The 23,798-nt window shown below is 41.2% G+C and overlaps 2 protein-coding genes across 3 annotated transcripts; one reads left to right on the top strand and one right to left on the bottom strand.

Annotated features, from left to right (window-relative positions):
- The first annotated feature begins 74 nt into the window (after positions 1–74).
- Positions 75–5,052, top strand: ddx39aa (DEAD (Asp-Glu-Ala-Asp) box polypeptide 39Aa). Of its 2 annotated transcripts, none has more exons than XM_027014801.3 (10): positions 75–194; positions 1,105–1,330; positions 1,535–1,662; positions 2,349–2,625; positions 2,834–2,952; positions 3,249–3,380; positions 3,764–3,873; positions 4,038–4,182; positions 4,327–4,474; positions 4,776–5,052. In XM_027014801.3, exons 2-10 carry the CDS (start codon positions 1,123–1,125, stop codon positions 4,790–4,792), a joined length of 1,284 nt encoding a protein of 427 aa, XP_026870602.3. In that variant the 5' UTR covers positions 75–194; positions 1,105–1,122; the 3' UTR covers positions 4,793–5,052. The 2 variants fall into 2 exon arrangements, with proteins under 2 accessions (XP_026870602.3, XP_026870601.3); XM_027014800.3 differs by lacking the exon at positions 75–194 and adding an exon at positions 490–525.
- A 1,726-nt stretch (positions 5,053–6,778) lies between these two features.
- LOC113580322 (CCN family member 1-like) lies at positions 6,779–12,344 on the bottom strand. Its single transcript, XM_027014799.3, has 5 exons — positions 12,035–12,344; positions 11,147–11,360; positions 8,407–8,760; positions 7,678–7,856; positions 6,779–7,401 (listed from the first exon to the last, which is right to left on the bottom strand). Exons 1-5 carry the CDS (start codon positions 12,083–12,085, stop codon positions 7,096–7,098), a joined length of 1,104 nt encoding a protein of 367 aa, XP_026870600.3. The 5' UTR covers positions 12,086–12,344; the 3' UTR covers positions 6,779–7,095.
- Between the last annotated feature and the right edge of the window lie 11,454 nt (positions 12,345–23,798).

Below are 23,798 nucleotides of genomic sequence, written 5' to 3'. Positions count from 1 at the left end.
GGTAAAAGAAAAAGACTGACTGGCATTTGAGTTGACCAATTCTAGTCGACTATTGGTACACTGGCATGATTGGCTTTGAACTAGTCCAATAGCATTTGAAGTCAGTGTGGCTTTGAACTTCCGGGACATAGTGCCTGGTTTGAGGCCTACTCACGCGAAACGTAGGCGAGAAAGCGCGAGAACAACATCGAACGGTAAATTGCATTTTAATTAGTATTTTTGTGCACTTAAAATTAATTTAAAGATACAACACACGCAAGTATCTATTCTGGCTTTGTTGCTGTCGTTTCAAGTTGCTACATATAAGTCAGATATTAATGCAGAGTTGCAGTAACGTACAAATTTCTGGTTAGCGGTTGCCAGCATTCCGTGTGCTAGCTAGTCAGTTAGCAGCTAGCTAAGCTAAACTAGGTTTGAATATGTTACCGAGTACATTTATATTAGCTAGGTAAGCTAGTTACACCAGCAAGTCCACGGCTCTTAGCTCTTTGTGATCCCTTTCACATGTATAATCTAGTCGTTGATGTAAGTTAACATGTTTATAGTTAGCTTGACTATCTTAAAGTGTTTTTGAATTAACTGGTGTGTTGGCTAGCTAGGATTCAAACTTTGAATGACCAAACCACGTCGTCCGATTCATTGTCCAGAATGGCTCAGGTCTTGCAGGCTAGCTATGCTAACTTCGGCATGGCTTGGTTGAAACGGAAGCTAAGTCGAGCACCTTCTTAATTTGCGCACTCCTTGTCGCGTCGTGTTGATGACAGCCTTCGGTTTATGCATTTATTTTAATGTAATTTGATTAACGCTTACGTCAGTATGCCTATATGTGTAACTAGGTTGGATAGTAGCTAGTTGGCTAACAGGCTGCGTGAAGGGTATGTGGGCGCAAAATCTGAAGGCCAGATCTAGAGAATGTTATGAAAAGCAACAATAGTTTTTGGCTATGTACCGTATAACTATGGTAGTCGGACATTTGAGCTTCTAGACACATACTACGGCCGTTAATCAGTTGTTTGAAGTTGTGTGAATTAATAACATCATTTTACATACAAAATACATGTAATTGTTAGTCCGCAGGATGTATAACTTATTGTTTCACTTTAGCCCCCTCTCAAAGCAAGCATGGCCGAAAATGATGTTGACAACGAGCTCCTTGACTACGAGGAGGACGAGGAGCCGCAAGGAGACCCAGAGGGTGCCGTCTTGGCAGTGAAGAAGGAGGTGAAGGGGTCCTATGTTTCCATCCACAGCTCTGGCTTCAGAGACTTCTTGCTTAAACCTGAACTACTCCGCGCTATTGTTGACTGTGGCTTCGAACACCCTTCTGAAGGTCAGAAACTGTTTGCTTGTTTATGCACAGATGCATGGTTATGCCCTGTAGTGTATGGTATTCTGTTGGCAGTGTTTGTGTCATTTCTTTCATCTTTTTTTCCTTTTTTTTTGGTTTGAGCTCTGTGCATATATAAAACACATCCTCTGCAAGATAAGGGAGCTGCATGTAGTAATTTAAATGTATCTCTCTCTTTCACACCAGTCCAACACGAATGCATTCCACAAGCCATTCTGGGCATGGACATCCTTTGCCAGGCCAAGTCTGGTATGGGCAAGACAGCAGTGTTTGTGCTTGCTACACTACAGCAGATCGAGCCTGTGGATGGACAGGTGAGCGTATTGATTGGTTCTGTGACCCGTTGTGATTCACCGCGGCCGTTAAGGACAGCTGAACTCTCCAAGTGCTGCTTATCAGTTTCAGACATGTTGGAAAAGTGTGGGGACTGATGTGCTTTTGTCTGTCTAACTTTCGCGTGGCCAGTTGGGTTGTATCTGGATGATGAGATGCACAGCATTTACCTCTCAGATTAGTGAAGAAACGAAATGTTTTGGAAACATTGAGGATTGCTGTCATCTCACTTCATAGGTCACACACACCAAGCTAAACTTGCTATGGTGTAATTTCCTTTAAATGCAAAGTACTGCCATGTTTTGCATAAGGCTTTGGCTTTCGGGTGTCTCCATGCACTGTCCAGAAATGTGGGGGATTTTGTCGGTCTGTACTGATCTGTCAGTAGCATTGTGGGTGGTCGCAGCCAAGCAGTGACTTGTGTGTATTTCACAGTGTATGTCAATTTACTTAATACAGGGTTTACTGATTTCAAGCAGCTGTTTTACTTGTGTGCTAGTTCATTGTGCAGTACAGTGATTTAAGAATTTAGTTCAATAGCCATAGGGAGAGGGGGAAAAATTTACACAAGCAAACCCATTTTGCAGTTGTACTTTGGCTGATTTTAGGGAGAGGACACTTGGCTCTTTGTTCATGCCGCATGCTTTCCTTCTTGTGCTCACATCAGGTCTCTGTGCTTGTGATGTGCCACACGCGAGAACTGGCCTTCCAAATCAGCAAGGAGTATGAGCGCTTCTCCAAGTACATGTCCAACGTGAAGTGCTCGGTGTTCTTCGGTGGCCTGTCCATCAAGAAGGATGAGGAGGTTCTAAAGAAGAGCTGCCCGCACATTGTGGTGGGCACACCGGGCCGCATCCTCGCCCTTGTGCGCAACAAGAGCCTCAGTCTCAAGAACATCAAGCACTTCGTCCTGGATGAGTGTGACAAGATGCTGGAGCAGCTGGGTGAGTTGGGCAGACAGACATGTTTGGTTGTTTTTGGGATGTGTTTTGTTTTGCGTTTTGAGGCGTCATACTTCAGAGATGCACGTTTTCATTACAAAAGATTACTCCTGAGGGGCATTTGCTACATTTGCAGTATTTTGCAAATTGCTCTTTGACACTGTCCGTGCTGGCACTGATGCCTGGGTCTGCATGTTTCCCTGTTCCTCAGACATGAGGCGGGATGTGCAGGACATCTTCAGGCTGACCCCACACGAGAAGCAGTGCATGATGTTCAGCGCCACGCTCAGCAAAGAGATCCGGCCCGTCTGCCGCAAGTTCATGCAAGATGTGAGTTAACGTTTGTTTAATCTTTTCGAAGCACTGTGTTTTTGAACTTGGATGTAGTGATAGACTGTTGCATGCGGCTGGCACGAGGAGTGACTTGTGCACTTTGGTGTCCTTCAGCGTGAATATGCTCCTGAAACATGAAAGTTGGCATTTTAGTGTTTCTAAAATGTCCATGAGTTCTTTGGATACATTCTGCTTTAGGATGTTGTTTAGATGTCAGTTGCTAGTTACAAATAACAAAGGGAAATTAACAATCATGTTGTGCATCATAAATTTGCTGTGTTTTGACACTTCAGCCGATGGAAGTGTTTGTGGACGATGAGACAAAGCTGACTCTGCATGGCCTGCAGCAGTACTACTGCAAACTGAAGGACAGCGAGAAGAACCGCAAACTCTTCGACCTGCTCGACGTCCTCGAGTTCAACCAGGTGCTTGTTAGACATTTTGTCCTCTCTTACAGCAATGACTTGCATATGTAGAGCTCAGATCCAAGGCATCCAACATGGGACATTAGAAAACCATACGTTGAGCAAATACTGTAATTGGAAGGTGAAAGGTGGTGCACCTTTATAGCAGCAAGTACTGTTGGTTTATTCAAGTACTACTTGTAGCTGTGAAAATGGTAAGTGTCCTTTGCAAAGTGTGCATTAGTGTGTAAATGTCGACACTTTCTGCCAGCAGTTCTTTTTCCATATAGCCTGAATTTAATTGGTCTGGATCAGGGGTTGAGTGAAATGGCAATACAGAGGATGTGTTGAAGGAATCCTTGAGGTAATGAGGTGTGTGTGTGTGTGTGTGTGTGATCATTCAGGTGGTGATCTTTGTGAAGTCGGTACCACGCTGCATTGCACTCTCTCAGCTATTAGTGGAGCAGAACTTCCCTGCCATTGCCATCCACAGAGGCATGGCCCAGGAGGAGAGGTGATGCATGTTTCTGTTTGCCTTTAGTGTAGGTTGAGCTGTACAGGTTTCATCTAACCCAGCTGCTTACTTTGTTTTGAGGGGGGGGTGTTTAAGACTTATTTTAAGGGTAAAGTATATGGTCTGAATTGAATATTGAATCCCCCTTTCCACTTTACATTCAGGTTGTCACGATATCAGCAGTTTAAGGACTTCCAGAGAAGGATCCTGGTGGCAACAAACCTTTTTGGCAGGGGGATGGACATTGAGCGTGTCAACATCGTCTTCAACTATGATATGCCTGAGGACTCAGACACGTACCTACACAGGGTGAATACCTACACACACACACATACACGGTTTATTTCTTGACTGGGAAGCAAACCCTTGAGTAGATCAGTAGGCTGTCTAGTTTGACCATTTGGTCAGCTATGTAGGATTTGCCTTTGTCATTGTTACTTCTCTTCCTCCAAGGTGGCTCGGGCGGGTAGGTTTGGGACCAAGGGGTTAGCCATCACCTTCGTGTCTGATGAGACAGACGCCAAGACCCTCAACGACGTCCAGGACCGCTTTGAGGTCAACGTAGCTGAGCTACCTGAGGAGATCGACATCTCTTCCTATAGTAAGCCCCCAGCCATTCTCTTCCTCTCTTTCACCAGCTGTGTGATGTTTTAAAGGAATATATCATTATATATATATATATATATATATATAAAATAACTTCTAATGATAAAGGACAACTATTGGCTCCTAATTAGCATGATCTGATTTGCAATGTTAACTAGTGCTTGTTGGGTTCCATTCATTATTGACATTTTTCAAGTTCTTCCTTGTATAGAATCTTGCCATGTCAGGTCTGTTAGGAGTTTGCTATTCATCCTGACCCTTCTAACTTTTTTTGTTTGTTTGTTTTTTTCTTTCAGTTGAGCAGTCCAGATGAAATTTTTCCCATAATCCATGAATGATCGTGGTCCAGTTGATGATAGAAAAAAGTAATTCATTCTTTTTTGGTGACAGTGGTAGAGAAGATACCTCTGTCTTTTATTTTGACTCCTGCTCACACAGCCTTGCTTCCCCTTCCTCTTTGTTGAAATGTGTACCTTGTTTATTTTTATTGTGCTCTGGGGGAGTCCTTTTTAAAATTTCTTTAGCTAATTGTGGTTGTTAATTGATTTGAGTATTAAAGCATTTTTTATACTATTCATGTTTACTGTCTTGTGTTCCTGCTTTTTACTCATTTACAGTGCCAGTTGCATTTGGAAACCATCCTGCTGTTTGGCTTAATAAACAAGCTACTTGCTTGTACCTGCAGGGGGTGCTGTAGTTGCTGAGCAACGGCAACACTTGTACCCTGAAATCGGCAGTGCAAGGGCGTGCTACTGAGATTATATTATACATATAAATGTGTTCCATTAGAAGTGAGGTTTGCAACCTCTGGTGTGTATCATGTTCATTCCAAATAACCCTGTTAAGGGGAGACTTCTTATTTACTGCAGTCAGCATAAGTCGAACTGGCTTTCTTCTAGCTACCATAAAATGCTTTGAAAATGGTAGCTAAATACATAAGATTCAAAAGGACACAAGCAATATCTAATGGCTAATTCTAAAATGCTAAGATCAAAATTGGTGCGTGAATAGTCTTATATTAATGTGGTGAGCAAGAAAGCGGGCTGCAAGGCTTTTTTTTTTTTTGGATGTATACAGTCACTAATACAAAATATGCAAACTCAGTGTGTTGCATTTAGCCAATTCATTTGTTCCACTCATACTTCATTCACACTTGCCATCTTGTATTTAATGTAACTTGAACTGCATAAAGAGCTGTTTCTTTTTGCTCCTGCCCTCTGGCTCATTTTAGTAATCTGGTATCTGATCTAAAACAAGCTGCCTCTATCTATAACCCACCAAACATAACTCAGCAGGTCCTGAGCTTGCATCTACACTCGCAAACGCATAGTGAGAACACAGAAAATTACGCAGTGCTTATGTCTTGGAACCAAGACATTTGGTAGTCCATGCTCTATCTACATCACCCCTGTCCCAAGCAGTAAATCCTGGGGAGAGGTGGGTGGGTCTGTTGCACTTTTGCAGTATAACAGGAATTCTTTGATTAACTCTGTTTTCATAATAGATATTCTACTGACAGTTTTTCTCAATTTCTTAAACGCATTTCATAAAATACTAGCTTCATTTTCTAAATGACATATCAAAACATTAGTAGTAACTTTGTAGTAATAGATCCTCACATTATAAATATTAGTAAAGTAGTAGTAATTGTGCCTTGCATTATAAATAGTAGTAATACAGTAGTAATTGTGCCTCACATTATAAGTATATATAAGTAATAGCATCCCTCAACATTATTAATAACATTATAAATAGTAGAGTAATACAGTAGTAATTGTGCCTCGCATTATAAATAGTAGTAATACAGTAGTAATTGTGCCTCGCATTATAAGTAGTAGTAATATAGTAGTAATTGTGCCTCGCATTATAAGTATATGTAAATAATAGCATCCCTCAACATTATTAATAACATTATAAATAGTAGGAAGGTAGTAGTAGCATGCATGCACACACACACACACACACACATAAGTTGTGTCTGCAACATTTCATAGGCTTTTTGTTGTTGTTGTTGTTGCAAATACTCAATATATATTGTGGCAGTATTTACAATGCCAAAAACGTTCTTTCCATTTGGTGACAAGTGTAGCAAATTACTTGCTTTGTGTATTTTGACTATGTGGATAATGCATGTTTTAGGATCGTTGGGTGGTGTTGGTAAAACTTATTTGGGCAATTTTGAATTGCCCTTAAGAGTCTTAAGAACAAGGTTAGGATTTCTGGAAATGCATCTAAGTAATTTTAGAAAATACATACTTTTGTTCTTGTACAAAGTTTGCTATTAATAATACACAGGATATCAGAGTTACAGAATTTTATATGTGCAACAAATCAAAGATTTCATTCATATCTGCTGACATCATCAGACCTGTCACCGAAACCAGCAAGGCAGACAACGGGGATTTTCCATGCATATCCAAAGATATCTATCAGGCCACATTTTCTTTTAGGTACATCCCCATACCTTGGAATCAGCATTGTTAATCTACATCTGCATTCTCAGTGCAGCTGTGTTGTGCACTCTCGTTACAAAAGAGTCAAATGATGCCACCTGAAGTAGCATATTTTTGCAGCCATTACTGATGAACACAGACCTCACTAGTCAAGCAGACCAAGCTAGTCAATAAACTTGCGTGTGTCTCTGTACAGCCACTTTTGTGGTGGCATGACTGCCTCATTCAGGTGCCCACAGTCGTGTCCACACTTGCAAGACTGGATGAACATGACTGCTTTGTGTATTCGCCCTGCTCCTGGGCATTGGAAGGGCACAGTGATGGTGCGGGTATGCCACGGCATGCAACAACGCCCATCAATACACACCCCACAGTGGTTTGGCTGGTAGGTGCGAATACTATGGCAGCCTGCATGAGACAAGTGGATAGGTTCCAAAGTCTTGAGAGTTCGCGTACACTTCTTTCCTTTCTGTAGCAGAAGAGAAACGAGTACACCAGAAGCAGGAAGCAAAAAAATGAAAGAAAAGAGAAAAGACGTGTATGAATTAGATGTATAGTGTTAAAAGATACCAGTGAACTATCAAGTTTAATTCAGCTTCACTTGACCTACCTAACCAAAACTGGAACAGAAAATAGAATAGGACTTTCCAAACAACTGATCAAGTTATTAGTAGGGGCATTAGAGAAAAATGAAAAATTAAAAGCCACTAGGCTGTCAGCCACTGGCCGTAGTAATGGGATGTACCTTGGGAGGAATAGCCAGTGAACTGCAGGTTCGAATGTTGCATAGGCGGGTCTCTCTTTCCAGCTTGCACTGAGCATTGTCATTGGTTATTCGGGATGATAAGCCCATTCCACAGGTGCTTGAGCATGGTGACCAATCAGTGTTTTGGACCACACACTGCTTCTGAGAACGGCTCCAGTCTGAAACAGTGAAAAGAAAAAAACATTCTAAATTATACGTACCACATGCAGTGATATTTATGACATTGATTTGATGTAAGAAACTGAAAGCTTTAATTAATCCTAGAGTATCCTTTTGCATATCAGAAGATGAGGTGCCTGACTTTAAAAAACCTTTTTTACGAGACAGAGACTGCACAAATTCTTAACAAAACCTTTTTAACCATAGTTGTATAAACCATGATCTCATGTCAGAACAAAGTGTTTACTGAATAAAAGCAAAATGAATGAACAGAGAGCTTTGCCAAGTGAGCACACCTGGGGTCATATTTAATCATTTAACTAGATGTCAGACAGCTGGGTTTGGATGGGTTCCTGCTTGCCCTCATCATTTTATGTATGAATACAATTATAAAAAGCAAAAGCTGTTTTATGCTCTTTTAACACCCTTCCTTCCTTTGGGCTTCATATCTGTGACCAAAAGTGTAAGTCAAATAGTTCACTTTTTCTCATGTAGCACTCCTCTGTACATCAACCAGGGAGCCATTTAAGATTCCGACCAATCTCTTACCTGGCAGGTGTTTCTGCGCAAACATCCATCCTTGAGTCAGGTCCCACAGCTCGTTACCCAGCAGGTTCTCACCCTTCTCTGTCCGGCCTTTAGCTCGCTGCTTTTTCCATCTTTGCTCCGGTGGCCCTATGGCCCCCGTGTGGCAGTCCAGGCTGAAGCAGCACTGGCCAGGCACCCGCACCAGTCGGGGGTAGGGGCATGCAGCCGACGCCAGAGGCAGACTCGTGGTGCAGAGGGGTGTGCAGCCCACAGCACCGTCGATGCATGTGCAGTGGTGCTTGCAGCCTACGTGGAAGCCCTCACTGTTCTGGTACACCTTTCCGTTGTACTCACAGCTGCGCCCCTCACGTTTGGCTAGTGAGAAAAAGATTGAGCAAGAGGCATAATAGCTTTGTCATATGAACAATGAAATAAAAAGTTTAAGACTAAGAAGAAGTTAGATCTTAGCAAGTAAGCACATCTTGAATGTAGGCAACATATATTTCTCTGTCCTAAATTCATTATAAGTATTCAAACAACTTGTAGACGTGTTTACTAATTTTAGTAATCTTGTCGAGCAGAACTGCATTAATTATAAGAATTACAAGAATGCTTGCAGATACATTTGACGTGCTGAATCTGTGAAAGAAATCAATAAGTAGAAGTGTTCAGACAGCAATCGTATATTATGTAATAGATTATTTGACTCAGGATGCTGTGTCGTGAGTCAACTATACAATTGCATATTATACGAGCGCTGTCTGGGCACCTCTACTTAAGCAGAACTGTACTGAAAAAAGGCTTGAAGCAAGTGAAATAATTTGCCAGTCCAATAAGATCATTTCCCTTGGCAAAGCATAAAACAAGTGAAATATCTGAAAAAAGATGTAATCTTTACAAATAAAAATATACAAAGAATATATATATAATTTCAAAATTAGAAATATTATCCATATTGCTTACATTCAAGATGTATTTACTTGTTAAGAGATTTTTTTTTTTTTTTTTTGCAGGACAAATAGGAATGTCCGACCATATCAGAAAATAGGAATTGTGGAACTAGCAGTAGAATTGTAGAATTGAGCTGTTTTCAAGACAATCTAAAATGTCACTGCTACAGTCACTTCTGTGTACTTCTAACCAAAAGGAAAAGCCTCATTTTTACTGTACACTTTTACTGTATTAAGTCTGAAGGTTGTTCAGTCCTCGCATGTGTCATTAGTTATTCTGTATCACAGTGTCCACGAGAGCCACGTGTAAAACGTAAACGTCTCATGTGGTCGTGAGTTCATATATGTTGGTAATATATAAAACATTACATTGTCACAGCATGAAGTGGAGAGGTCGATATATATACAACATATATTTTGCATCATTATGTTTAATAGACCAACTCTGAGGCTTGTAACATTTTCATATATGCCCTTCGCACACTTACAACTTCTTTTGGCACATACAGATCACTACATACATATGTTTATAATATAATCTTCCACATTAAGGAGCTATTATACATTTAATACATTAAAATATACATGCCCATTGCATACCGGATATTTGATTTTTAAGTATTGTGTATGGCATATATTCTTCTTTTTCTTTTTCAAAACTTTGATATTTGGGTGGTGTCCTTTAATGTGATTCAGTTGGAGATTGGGAATTGTAATGGGAGCGTTTTGTGTCTCAGCAGTCCTAGTGTGAGTTGCTCCATGGTGTCTTGTAAAACAGTCTGACTCCTCACAGAATATCAACAACACTGTTCCAGCTGTCCATCTCTTTCAGGCTAGTGAGGAAAAGTAGCTATTTACGACCTGACACCATCAAAACACCAAAAGAGGTCTTGAGGGAACAACAAACATATTCTCATAATAACAAACATAGTTGTTGTTTTGCACGCAATAAAAACAGGTCTCTTTCTTTCTCTCTCACATGCATATACACACTGGTGTTGTAGGCGATCTCAGATGGGGCTGGAGTGTGACCATGGTACCACCAAACAAACAACAGAACTCCGTGACAATTCCAGGTATTCCAAAATGTTTCAGAATCTTCCCAAGGTTCTGATTACAGCAGTTGGCTTCATCCCTCCCCCAACAACAAGCAAACATGACTTCAGTCACAGCCTCAACATTGCACTGGCACCACACAAAGCGAGCCACCAGCATATGCTGAGAGGCTAATGAAAGGTCAAAGGTCAGGGGAAACCTGGTTGGGGATAACGCGAGGTAGGGTGAGAGAGAGAGAGAGAGAAATACTATCCATTCTGTGATCAAAAAGTATTTATACATAGCATAGACTGGCATCCCCAACGTGCGTAGAATGCTGTTCCATTTCTGTCCGTCTCTGGTGGGACTTGACAAAAAAAGACCATCACCACCATCCAAACAGATTTCTATGGACTAATAGATTCATCCATTTCCCTCGTACATGTTATTTTGCAGACCTCTGATTGGTTTTTGAAGGATTAGGAAATGTTGTTACTTATTGCACAACGCTACCATATAGTAATAACATTATTGTTAAGTATTTTGTTGGTAGCTGTGTGTGTTTGTGCATCTGAGAGAAAGCAGTGAGTATGTAGATAAAAATATGACACAAGATCATTTGTTCCAGTATAACACGCTCCACCATGGCAGATAAAAATAACACACCACTAAATAAAGGGCACACTTCCTAGATACGATAACTCATTACCCACCAGCCAAAACTGCCTACTGTTTGCATGCATGCATACAAACTTACAAACTTCTGCTTCACAAACCTCGACATATGCCTGTTCCAAATGTCACATCGTTGCCATAGTTACATTCCAATCCTTTATGGAGGTCACAGGGCTTGTGGGTATTGCAGTCCTGGTTCAATTGGGCGGCACACACCTTGCAACAATAACAGCCATCTGACACCAAGCTCACACCTGCAGGGCATACTGGATGAGCCACAGGGCATTCACACACAGCTGGGCAATGGGCATGAACCTAGGGGCACAAATAGAGGGGTTGAGGGAGAAAAAGAAATGAGGTAAATGACTACCAACAGCTTATGACAGTAAGAAACATTTAAATCTTTGTGCTCCAGATCACATTTCACACCTGAATCAAATTTTGTGTAATGCTGATTAATTGGCTGTGGTGTTTTGGCAGCTCAGAACAGATTTAAAAAGAAACAAACATTTGAAATGGTACGGGATGCACAGAGCACAGGACTGGAAACCCCGTATAGCATATAAGTCAGTGTTGGCTAATCTTATTACCAAGAAACTGACCCACCTGACTAGGGCAATAATTGCCATCAATCAAGAAATTAGATAATTTGTACTGATGGTTGCATTCTGTGTAACAAATGCTTAGAACCGGCCAGGTATGTTGTGAATTTTGTCAGTCTAGTTTAGATATGACAACAATCAGAGCTAGCAGGATTCGAATTAAGCCTCTATTTCCCTTATGTCATGTGAATTATTTCGCAGAAGTAACACAAGAAAATAAATCGTGTATTACAGACCGTACTGGCACATCCTAACATAACTGCCCCATGACTGAAGCAGCACTGCGATTTCTGCTAAAGTGCAACGACTGGGAAATACCCGACACAAGCTATTAAAATACACGAAGCGGTAGCTTTTATTTACATACTTAAAGTCAAGGGCACTTACCAAACATACTAACACCACTGTCAAAACAGCAAAATATATCCATTTCTCCATTGCTAGATGAAATGTTCCGAAGCAGATGACAGCAAAATCCAAATATTAAATGGCACGTAATAACCCGTCAATAGGGTTTATGGGTTTTAGAAATAGTTTAAAATAAATTTGACATAGATAAACTAAAATAACAAAAACGAGGTAGCGCACACATAAAAAAGAAATCGACACACTAACACATAGACGCAAACAAACTCTAATATCTACTTGTATTCCTTTCAATTCGTCAGTTCAAATCTCAGGTCAGCCGCTACCGCTCAGGTTGTATTTATGCTACCCTCGTGCGGCTCTGGGAAGCTCCGCCCATCTTCATATGTCCTGCCAATTATCTATGGGCATCATGCCAAGGCATTCCGAAGGGGCGGGGTGCGACGCTCTGGAACAGTAAGGGGCGTGATCAGGCATGAATGCGGTCATTCATAAAATCAGAATTACTCGACGTTTCGCGCAGACCCCGGAGAGCTCTGTTTATTATTCCAGTGTAAATTAAAATATTGCCACCGGTTTTAAGTTCAGGTACATTCCTACCAGCCACTCACGGCAGTGAACCCTAGATAAATATACTTAGGTGATCTTATTTGCTGACGTTTCAATATTTCGGCTGGCCTACTGGCAGAAAGGTGGATTATGTCCTTCGAAGGGTTTCAATGTAGCAAATTTAGCGGCAAGTAAAAAAAGAGAGGTCTAGGGCGAGCCAGACCCGGTATTCTACAATTGAATTTCATTTTTTTAGCAGGAATATGAAGTCCACCCTGGTTGTGACGGCAGAGTAAAAAGAGCTGAAGATTATGATAGTTGTTTTAGATATCCAACATTGAATCAAGGCAGACATGTTATAGCTTAAAGAGGAAAATGGTGCGTGATTAGGTTTTCTCATTAGGAATGAGAAAATGAACGAGAGTTTGGAATTGCAAAGGAGAACAGCGGCAAAGGGGCATAATAAGATGGGAGAGAACCCTGATAAGAGCTAAATATGAAAAATATGATAGGCCAAAATGTAGGTATATTCTTAAAAAATGACTCAATATTTCTTGTGTTTATTACTGACAGAATAGCAAGGGGACGACAGAAGAAAACATATGAAAACCAGTTATTATTATAATGAAACCAGTCAACGAGAAGAATATTAGAATACATAAACTGCCATACAAATTTCCTGAGTGCGAGCAGAGGATGTGAGAACCCATTAAACATAAAAAAAAAAAATCAATCACAAATTTGAGTGCGTCATTTAAAATTTGTCGGCCACCATTTGCTGGTCTATTCCTACATAAAATACGCTAATATACCACTAAGAAGATCAATACAGGTATTGTAAAGAATTATATCACTTTACAATTACAAGAAACATGCACTCAACTCCAGACAACTAGGGAAAAAGAACTGTGGAAAGTAGCCCTACAGGAAAAGAATAAATAAAGTGCTGAATTACACTAATTTTAACACATATTTTAACACATATTTTGTCTAGTAAAGTTTAAAAGTTTGTTTCCTTTTTCAAAAACACATTTTATTCAACATCAGACGAAAGAGTTCTTTTTCAGAAGTTTAATAAATGTGGTCTGCTGACTTGGGAAATTTCACTTAAGACCTCAAAAGGTTTTTGCCAGGTCTTAAAGAACACCTTTTAACACTTGCCACAGATTTTCACTGGATTTAAATCAGAGATTGTAACGTTTCCGACTGCCGATGGGCGTGGAGCAGGATGCTAGACTCTCTCGATGAAGTGAAACATTTATTAATAGAAGACACGAACAACAATAACAGTGGCACTCATACACAATATTATCGAAAGACATGACTTATATACTTAACCAAACACAGACCACAGTAACATTTAACAATGACTACATACGCGTTTTACATATAGCAGCAGACTAACAATGATCAAGACAGTACACACACTAGCCGAGATTTAAACAGACAAAAAACCACAAGCCATTAAACCCCGTGCAGGTGCTTACAATTACAAAGGGCGTGGTTACAAATAAGGTGTTCCCCTTGCACGCGGCATCCCTCATTGTTAGCTCAGAAACAATGACTCCCAAACTTTTAAAAAATCCACATATTATTCAAGGAATAACCAAAATAAGACTGCCAATGTATAACGTTGAGGAGGCAGAGCAGGATGCGGGGACGAGTTGAGTAATATGGCTATGAGGCCGTCCTCTGCGCCACTCAGAACCTAACCATTAAATCACACACGACCCTGAGTTCACCTGCTAATCTGTTACGATCGCTTTTGACATCGCTAAATCATTCTGACGACTCTGTGTCCCACGAATTCATGGAGGCTATCCCCGAGTCCCCGAGCATGCGCTCTGATCACTCTAGCACGGCGCTCGGAGGTGGCTATCACATTTTTGTAGATGGCTCATGTTTTAAACCGTCTGATTCTAAGTTTTCCTGTGGTTATTCTGTCTGCTCTCTGCCCAAACTCATTTGGGAGTCTTACTCTCTACCTTACAGGTCTGCTCAAGCGGCTGAACTGATGGCATTGACTAGGGCCTGTCATCTATCCCGGGATCAGGTTGTCACTATCTTACTGATTCCCGTTATGCGTTTGGAGCTGCTCATGACTTCGGTAAGATTTGGCACTCCAGTGGGTTCCGCACCTCGGACGGTAAGCCCATTTCTAATTCAGGACTAGTGTCTGCACTTTTGTCTGCATGTACACTACTAGCTTGGCTGGCTGTCGTAAAGGTCAGGGGTCAGGACATGGCTTCTGGATCTGACAAGACCACTGGCAACGCCTTGGTGGACGAGGTTGCACATTGGGCAGCTGTTAATGCCCCCTCACGCCCATACGCTGTATCATCGCCATGTGAAGCTGTCTGCATGTTTTCTCATTGCTTGGTGCAAACTGATATTGATCTGTGTTTCTTACAAACTCAGGGTACATGAAAGGACTGCTCTCACTGGGCTGATCAAGGATGTAGGCCTGATAAAGATGGTCCGATCCGTGACCCGGAGGGGTATATCGCCCTTCCGAAATCTGTTTTGCCATTTCTTGTGTGTCATTTTCACGGTATTTCACATGTCGCTCAAACATTCAAAAACAGTTTTGTATACCAGAAACACATAAAACCCCTCCTAGATAGCTGTTTAACCTGTGCTAGAAGCAACCAGGGTAAAACACAAGCCAAACATGATGCTTTGCCGCCTCCTGAATAGCCCTTTCAGTGTCTACAGATAGACTTTATGCACATGCCACCTTGTGGTCAGTTAGAAGTATGTTAGCGATTGTAGAGGTTTTACATGTGGACTGAGGCGCTTCCTTGTTCTAAGGAAAGACGCCTGCACTGTGGCTAAAATCCTAGCCATGGAGATAATACCGAGGTATGGTGTGCCTCGGGTAATACATTCAGATCAGAGACCCTGTTTCATTTCTAAGGTAACTCAGAAACTATGCACCTACCTAACTATTGACGAAGTTTCACATCCCTTATCCTCGGTCATCTAGCATTGTTGAGAGAATGAATCGTACCTTGAAAGAGGGGTTAACAAAGGCTATGATGGAAACAGGAAAGAAGTGGATAGATCTACTGCCAGCAGTTTTATGTGAGATCAGAATGACGCCCAGTGCCACCACCAGATTGTCACCATTTGAGGTAATTTTTGGTAGACCATTTATCACCCAATGGGTCAGAGGTAACCCAGGTTTTTCCCATTCAGGTGACATGGATGTGATCCTGGCAGACTACACCCAAATGTTGATTGAGAAATTGAACAGTGTGCATGGTAATGTCTTTTGTGCGCTCCCTCTTCCCACAGGCACGCCTACTCGTCCATTTATTCCAGGTGACACCGTTTTGGTCTAATTGAACCCTCGGAAAGTTGAAGCTGTGTACGGACCCCCAACAACTATGATTGCAGTGACCTGAACCACTGTGCTAACGTCGGGATCAGCACAGTGGATACACACCAGCTGGGTGAAGTCACCAGTAGCTGACGTGTCTGCCAAGCCTAATGCACCTTAACACATTCACACATAATACAAGATTTGATATACGATTTCATACTGAGGGACTGCCCCCCCGGCTGCACCACACACCAAGGAAGTACTCTGGCCCTGTTGATGTCAATACACTTTAGCATTGGTATTATAACTGATAGATATCCTATCTACCTAGTAACATCCTTTTGCAGACTCTTTGGTCTTTCCTCTCCTTGTTTCCTGATGAGTGCATTGCAAAACCTTATTGTAGGAAAAAAGGGCCCCATTTGTGTGATAATATAGCCATTATTTTCAGTCTTGACAGGTACAAAAGGGGGGGATAGTGGGCTTTCAGAATCATCAACAACAATGTAATGGTAATTTAGCTTGTGTGGTCTCCCTGGTAGCATCAGGAGAGATGGAGCCAGGAAAGGACTGTCTGGTATGTCAAGCATTCCATACACCCTGGGTACTGGTCCCAGTAGAAGATGATACTGCAACAGCACTTAATCTTAACTCATCAAACTGTCAAATCACTATGGGAGTAGGGTTTATGCTAAATGTATCTAAGGCAGTAGCTGCCAGTGGTAATCTCCCTGCCTGGGGCTCGAATGGTAGTTCATGGCCAGACCACAGGATAGACTGCAACACTGGCATTAGTAAACGGTATTACCACAAAGTATTCCCTGTGACAGGTACCACCTGTCTATGTTCTGCAGGCTTACCTGATGGTCCATTGTTAGGCCACATGCCCTGTAAAAATGAGGTGTGGGTATTGGGTGTGGGACTGGGAAGGTGCACAATAAATAACATAACAGGCACACTGTCTCCTTGCCCTGTGATCCTGGGCACTGGAGCATCTGCAGGTTTCATGTGGGTATGCGGTAAGATGGCATATTCCAGCCTACCCACTTTGATAGTTAATAATACATGTCATCAATTTCCTTGGAAAGGCTGTTGTACCCTGGCATTAACTATCCCATCTCTGGTCATATATACACATTTGCAGCTGACATCTGGCAGGACTAAAAGGTCTGTAATTCCTGGCACCCATAATGGGTATGATGGGGATGTACTGGCCAACCCATGGACTAACCCTGGTGTGAACGTGGGTTGGAATTTGTTCCTGGGAGGAGGAATTACTGCAGCCCTTAACAAAATTAATGGTTTGGCATGGCAGGTACTTAATTTAGCCAATAGGACCGAAAACGCCCTGGCGTTGTTCAATGATGAGGTAGATAAGATCCATACCGCTGTCTTTCAGAACTGCCTAGCCCTAGGTCTCCTCTTGGCAAAAGAGGGAGGTGTCTACAAGGTCATTAATGAAATGTGATCCTGATTATTGTGTTGATTCTTGTTTGTGGCTCCTGTTTATGGTCACTGCTGTCTTCTTTCATAACTCGCATCTCTACCTCTGTGATTAATCTTGCTAATGTTGCCTTGGTACCTGCATATGAGAGGTCTATATACCGATATGTGATTCCTTTGAAATCAAAGGGGGGGCGGGGGGAGTGTTAGACACTGGAGCCTTTCTGTCTTTAGGCACCCAACACTGTTTGCCCAAGGTCATCTGCTCCCTCTTCTTGTCTCCTTTACCTCTCTCTCTCTCTCTCTCTCTCTCTCTCTCTCTCTCTCTCTCTCTCTCTCTCTCTCTCTCTCTCTCTCTCTCTCCGTGCAGTGGCTCATGGCTGGCACAGGAACAGCTTGTAGCTTGTTCATGCACAGAAAATCTAACCTTGCTTCTTTCCTTTCTACGTAGACCCTTAGAACATGCCTCGCTTTTCCCTGTCATCCTGTCATTAGATAGTAGATATAAGACATATATATTCTGTACTTTCCTCAATAAAAAGGAACTCTCTTGATCCACTGCCCTGGTGTCAGTGTCTCTTGACTTCCTTGGATTGATCTGGCTACAGAGGATGGAGGGAAAGAGGGCAACTTGGAGAAGATCGAATGTGAAGTACTGGTCACTTTGTACCAGTTTCTAACAATTGGGGTTAAACATCGACAACATCCACGACTAGACAAGACACAGAACAAGGATCAAGTGAGAAACATGAGAGGGTGTGACCACACACACACAAAGACTCGGGGGGGGGGGGGGGGGGGGCATATCGTGACACGATGATCTGTCCCACTTTTCACAATACCTAATGAGACTCCAGGTAGTCAATAATTAAACATATAAATCCAGCACTGGGCTGTAGAAAGCCTTTATTATTAATGAATATTGAAAATGCAGTGATTATGAGTAGCTGCATCATGGAATGTACGAGGGTCGCTCCGCTACAATCTGGAGTCTGGGTGTGCTCCTCTTTAGTATGGTCTGTGGACGTTTGCCCTTTAAGAAGGATGGGGACGTTGTTGAGGCGCACCTGCACTTCAAGCATAGACCATCCAGAGGTGAAAACATAGAAGCAGCTTCAAGGCATCTAGAAAGTTTAAATCTCATAATGATCAGATGGATGTTGCTGTTCAGTTCTTTCATTTAGAAACGGTGAATAAGCCATTAGAACAGCCAGATCAGATAATGAAGCTGCCGCCATCTGATAAGGTTGTGTCTGGAAAAGGAGTCTGAAAATTGGTCTGACCTTGAGGAAATTCTCACGCATGAGTGGTTTTAGAGGAACTTCAGAACTAAGTCAGGTTAGGCAGGTAGTATCGAAGAGATTTAAACAAAAGTGGGCACAAGACTAGATGATGGCCACTGGTGCAAAATCACATAGTCTGGAGCACTGATTCACAGTAAAGAACTGATAGCTGACACAATAGTAAACTACCAGTAAAAGGTGAAGCCACAAGAAGTAGCCAATTTGTCATGTTGGTATTCCCAAATCTGATATGCCAATACATTGAGGACTCTTTGCATAGCTCTTCACTGCTAAACTTTTTTCAAAGAATGTGGCCAAAATTATCCAAAGTATTTTTTAGTATTTTAATTTTTAGATAATATTTTTGTCCATTGTGGATGTGCTTGTGAAGTTGTTTCTTATGGACAAGAAAATTATTGATCAGGTGGACTGTACTAGATCATAATTGAGTGCTGTAAGTGATGTATGCTTATATGTAGAATGAAATTAACCATCAATAGAAAATGTAAGTTAGGAAAAATGGATTGTTTTCAATTATGTTTTCGTGCTTCTCTATTTATTCTGATTTATAAAAGGCTTTTTTTTAATTCTGTAGATTCCCATAAAGTCTTTTGAGGACAGTGGATGTAAGGAGTGAAGGCATTTTGACAGTAATACAAAAGCTGTCAACTGCTCACCTGATTCTCAAAAGATAGCCTAGTTTGCAGTAAATTGAATGGTCAACTGCAGAATTACATCAAAGGAGAGGAAAGGTGAGGTCATATGTGCACCTGTTCAAAACTGCAGCACTCATAGGCTACAGAAAGGGCAAACCAAATCCATAGATTTGTCCTTTTGGGTCACTGAGGCACCCCAGCAGGCTTCTAGATCGCATCAGAAGGATGAGCAGCTTGAGTGTTTAGGTCACTGAGGATTCTGCCTTTCAGAAATAAAAAATAAACTTTTACTTTGTGCAATTTGTTTCATGTCTTGATCTTCCTTTAGAACAAACACTTACATCATAGTGTTGACAGAACGTATGCTATGTCTTACGGGCCAGGCAAAAATCAATCGCTCACGGATAAATAACGGGGATTTATTGTAGTAACAGGTAGTGGAAACGGTCACAAAAAATGGAGTAACTCGAATGTAGGGTAAACAGTCTGTGTCAAAAAACCATGAACCCATCCAATAATCCAGGCATCAGAATCCAAAAGGGGCTGGCAAAAATCAGAAACGGGAAACACCAAGTCAAGGTTCAGTACACAGAAAAACAATCCAAAAGAACACTTGGTATGCATAGGACTCTAGAGGCAATATATTGCAGTGTCCTAATATTTGAGACAGGCTTAAATAATCAAGTACACAGGGGAGTTCAATATTCTGGTGATGATGATCTGACGTGAAGTTCATGATTGGTGGAGTCCTAGCTTGGGTGACGAACAGCCTGCTGGGTGTTGCGTGATGAGGAATCGGGCAATATGACACTATGGTGACACATTGTTCAGGGAGGTATGTAATTTAACAGTGTCAATGTCAGATAAGGGTCTCGACTTTGAAAACTTTAAACAGAAGCAAAGTTGCACTTAAATACAATTTTGGATATTTTATTATGATTAAAATATTTTACAGCATAATGATATTTATATTGCATTTTTCAAAACAGTGTATACAAAGTACAGAAAGAATGTTTAAGCTTAAAAATGGAGTAAGATTAAAAATAGAGAAAATATAAGGCTAGTTAAACAGAGGAGCTGTACAATGTAAGATACAATTATAAAGTATAAAATATCAACCACCTTGTAAATTTTAGATTGCTAATGAACATGCATCTGACTCAGATGTCTGCTTCCTGTAAATTCACATTAATTACCTTAACAGTGTCAACAACTGCAAAATCCAATAAGACTATAATCTGCTATATGAATTAAGTAATATATTTGGCATCATAATGTTGATGTGAGTTCCTCAACAAATTTCAAACAGGTTTTGTGTAATTCAGAATATCAAATCTAAGAGCGATATGTTCAAAATGTAAGAAATGATGGATTATTGTGGTTCAACGTGCATCTTAAAGCTTTAGTATATGCAAAAGCTATCTATATAGGTTACAAGTGGTTGATACAATTAAGTGTAAAATGTCTTATTTTTAATCTTCATTTATTCCATTTCATTGTACAGCTCCTCTGTTTAACTGCAAGATAAATATCATTATATTATGCTGTATTAATCATAAAATATTTGAAATTGTATTTAAGTACTTCAATTTAACATTTTTAAGTTAAGAAAGTGACACTGTTATTACATTAAATATTACCTAACGCCTTATTTTGTTTCTAGTAGATCACCTGAACAATGTGTCACCTAAGACAGTTAGCACAGTCCATTTGCAAAAACATTTAACCAAAATAATTAGATTTATTCAAACATTGTCATCACATAGTTGAACTACATTAAAAATACACACATAAAACTTTTTTTCTCCATAATCTCCTAAATGATGGGTACACTAACAGAAGTCGACACATTAAGCAAACTTGCGGGTGTATAGGTTTGCGCACGTGCAACAGACATAGCTTCAACTAATCTCGCATGAAAGACGATATAATTTATCTACAGTAACTTGTGTCCAAAATAGGGTGTCTTTAGTTAGCTAGCTAGCGTTAGTTAGCTATCGTAATGCGTGATACGGCGGAAAGAACACACGAGTAATTTCTTACATTGTCTATATTACATCTTATACATTATATTAATATACAAGTTATATTTAACGTATAAAACTATAAATTCAAACATTTCAGGAGTCCGATATTGCAAATGTTAAGAAAATGTCTCAGCATTTATTCACAGTCAGTTATTTTCGGCTATACCTCCAAAAGGTCCGATTGATTCAGTGCTAGGCATTTTATGCCATATTAACACTGAGGCAGATTCATAGGTACTTACTGATGCCCAACTCCGTGTACGGGGGGGGGGGGGGAGAGAGAGAGAGAGAGAGAGAGAGAGAAGGGTTACATGACCCAAGAAATCATGGCCAACAAACCTTGCTTCTCTTCCTGCTCTGTGCTTCCCATATGAAAGTACAGAACTCCCAGTGTGTGTGTGTGTGTGTGTGTGTGTGTGTGTGTATATATATGAGAGAGCGAGCGAGAGAGAAGCAGAAGCAATTGGCCTGTACAACTGATGAAGGACCTTTGTATAAAACGTTGTTTCTCTGTATACTTTGTGTACTTTACTACAAATGCAACTAGCTAACCTAACTAGATACTATGAATTAAAAACGGTTTGATGACGAGCAGTGGACAAGAGGCACATTACCTAACCTACATGACATGCCCAATAGATCTTCGCTCTTTAAGATGTAGGGTTAAAACTAATTATGTTCACCCTGTCAGTTTTTTTCCTTCTAATGCCGTGCTAATTTAATATTTAACCCTAGTGCTATAATCCATTAGTATTACTGGTACTCTGCCTCGCTAATGTCATGTAATGTTAGCTATCTTATCTTACACCGTCAAATAAAGTCCATCAGGAAAAAGGAAATCTGCTTCTGTTCATTGACAACTGCTTCCTACAGTCTGATATGAAGAAACAACGTAATTTACCACATTACGAACGTAGGGGCTCGGATCTATTTCACCTACACTATCGGTAATCCGATGAATAAAACACAGAGTGTAGTTTTCTTATTTGGCGTTGAGGCTGCACAGGCCGCGCGTAAACGCGCGTGGCTGTGACATCACAGCCTCGTCACTCTGCCACCTGGTGATGTACTTGTGTTTATGCTACGAGTGCGTTTGATAATTAGCTATTTGAAATCTTAACAAATACAACAAACCCAAGGTATATTGTCTACCAAGTATTTCCCTCAACTCTATTAAAGGTTCTGTGTTGAGTCTTTGGACATAAACAGAAGGAAGGTAATCTATAATTGATATTTTGGAAACAATGTACTATACTGACAGACAGATTTTACAGATTTGTTTTGTTGTTGCTTATTTAACTCTGTCAAATTAATTTATATAAAGAGAAAACAAAAACAGCTGTATAAGCAACTTGTTTCAGCGTAGAGCACAGGCAAAGTGTGTAGCTCCAAAGTCAGAATCTCCAAAATGCTCCAAAATGTCACTCCTAGTGTCCTACTCGAAGTGAATGGTGATCATTTAGAGCACATGTATTCTTATTTGTATTGTATTTTTATTTTTATTTGGTTTCTTCTTTCTTTCACATTAGGTCTCCCTTGGTTACATTTGCATAACCCTCACCTCTCAGACTGAGAGTGGGCAAGAGCTGATGCATCCACAACTGGGATGTGACAGTTGAACGCTTTTCTATGATGGTAAGATTCATACCCTTGAAGGCTCTACCCACCATGTTAGAGACCGTGGACGTGCTCTTTCGCCATATATTTAGGCAGTTTGGGCTAACTGAGGACATCGTGTCAGGCAAGCGGGTTCAGTTCACTTCGTTGGTGTGGCATGAGCTATTAGGGAAGCTGAACATCACTGTTAGCCTGATATCTGGTTATCACCCCAAGGCTAACGGACAGGTGGAGAGAGTCAACCAGGAGCTGGGTAAGTTTCTGCATCTATACTGTCTGTGGCATCCCAAGACGTGGAGTACATACCTCTCCTGCATGGAATATGCGCAAAACTCTCTTCGCCACGCTGGGATGAAACTTACTCCTTTCGAATGTGTTTTAGGTCACCAACCTCTGTTTCATCTCTGGAACCCTCTACGTCCAATCAAGTCAGCGTGGTGTCGGTGTAGCGAGCAGGTATGGGAGGAGATTCACCGGTGGTTATGTTCGGCCATTGCATCTTACAGGAGAAAGGCCGATCGGAGGCATGGAGAAATCCCTCCATACAAACCTGGAGAGAAAGTATGGGTGACTATGGAGGATGGCCAGGCAGGACCTACAAGCAAGCGAAGAGCCAGGTATGAGGGTCTGTACTCAGTGGTCGAATGTATTCATGAGGTAACCTACTGGATAGGTTTGTCAGAGAACAGCCGTGCGTCAAGAGCTTTCCACATTTCGTCCCTGAAGCCTGTGGTGGAGGGTCCCCTCATGGAAGAGGAGAATCCTTTGGGGGCTGCCTCCACCACTGGAGGTAGAAGGGGGACCTGCCTACAGAGTACGTGCTTTGCTTGATTCGCGGAAGAGGGGCTCGCAGCTGCAATTCCTCGTGGACTGGGAGGGGTATGG

This window comes from Electrophorus electricus, chromosome 18 (genome assembly GCF_041902795.1).
Source record: "Electrophorus electricus isolate QZ-2024a chromosome 18, ASM4190279v1, whole genome shotgun sequence".
NCBI classification, from domain to species: Eukaryota; Metazoa; Chordata; class Actinopteri; order Gymnotiformes; family Gymnotidae; genus Electrophorus; species Electrophorus electricus.
This window is presented reverse-complemented; position numbering and strand designations above follow the sequence as displayed.

Bases quoted from the DNA above. Each gene is read 5' to 3' on its own strand.
- ddx39aa (XM_027014800.3), top strand. From the start codon at position 505: ATGTATAATCTAGTCGTTGAT. The intron at 526-1,104 runs GTAAGTTAACAT...GTTTCACTTTAG, and splicing joins TGTATAATCTAGTCGTTGAT to CCCCCTCTCAAAGCAAGCAT. The intron at 4,183-4,326 runs GTGAATACCTAC...TCTTCCTCCAAG, and splicing joins CAGACACGTACCTACACAGG to GTGGCTCGGGCGGGTAGGTT.
- LOC113580322 (XM_027014799.3), bottom strand. From the start codon at position 12,085: ATGGAGAAATGGATATATTTTGCTGTTTTGACAGTGGTGTTAGTATGT. The intron at 7,857-8,406 runs GTAAGAGATTGG...TCACTGTTTCAG, and splicing joins TGCGCAGAAACACCTGCCAG to ACTGGAGCCGTTCTCAGAAG. The intron at 7,402-7,677 runs GTACATCCCATT...CTTCTGCTACAG, and splicing joins CACTGGCTATTCCTCCCAAG to AAAGGAAAGAAGTGTACGCG.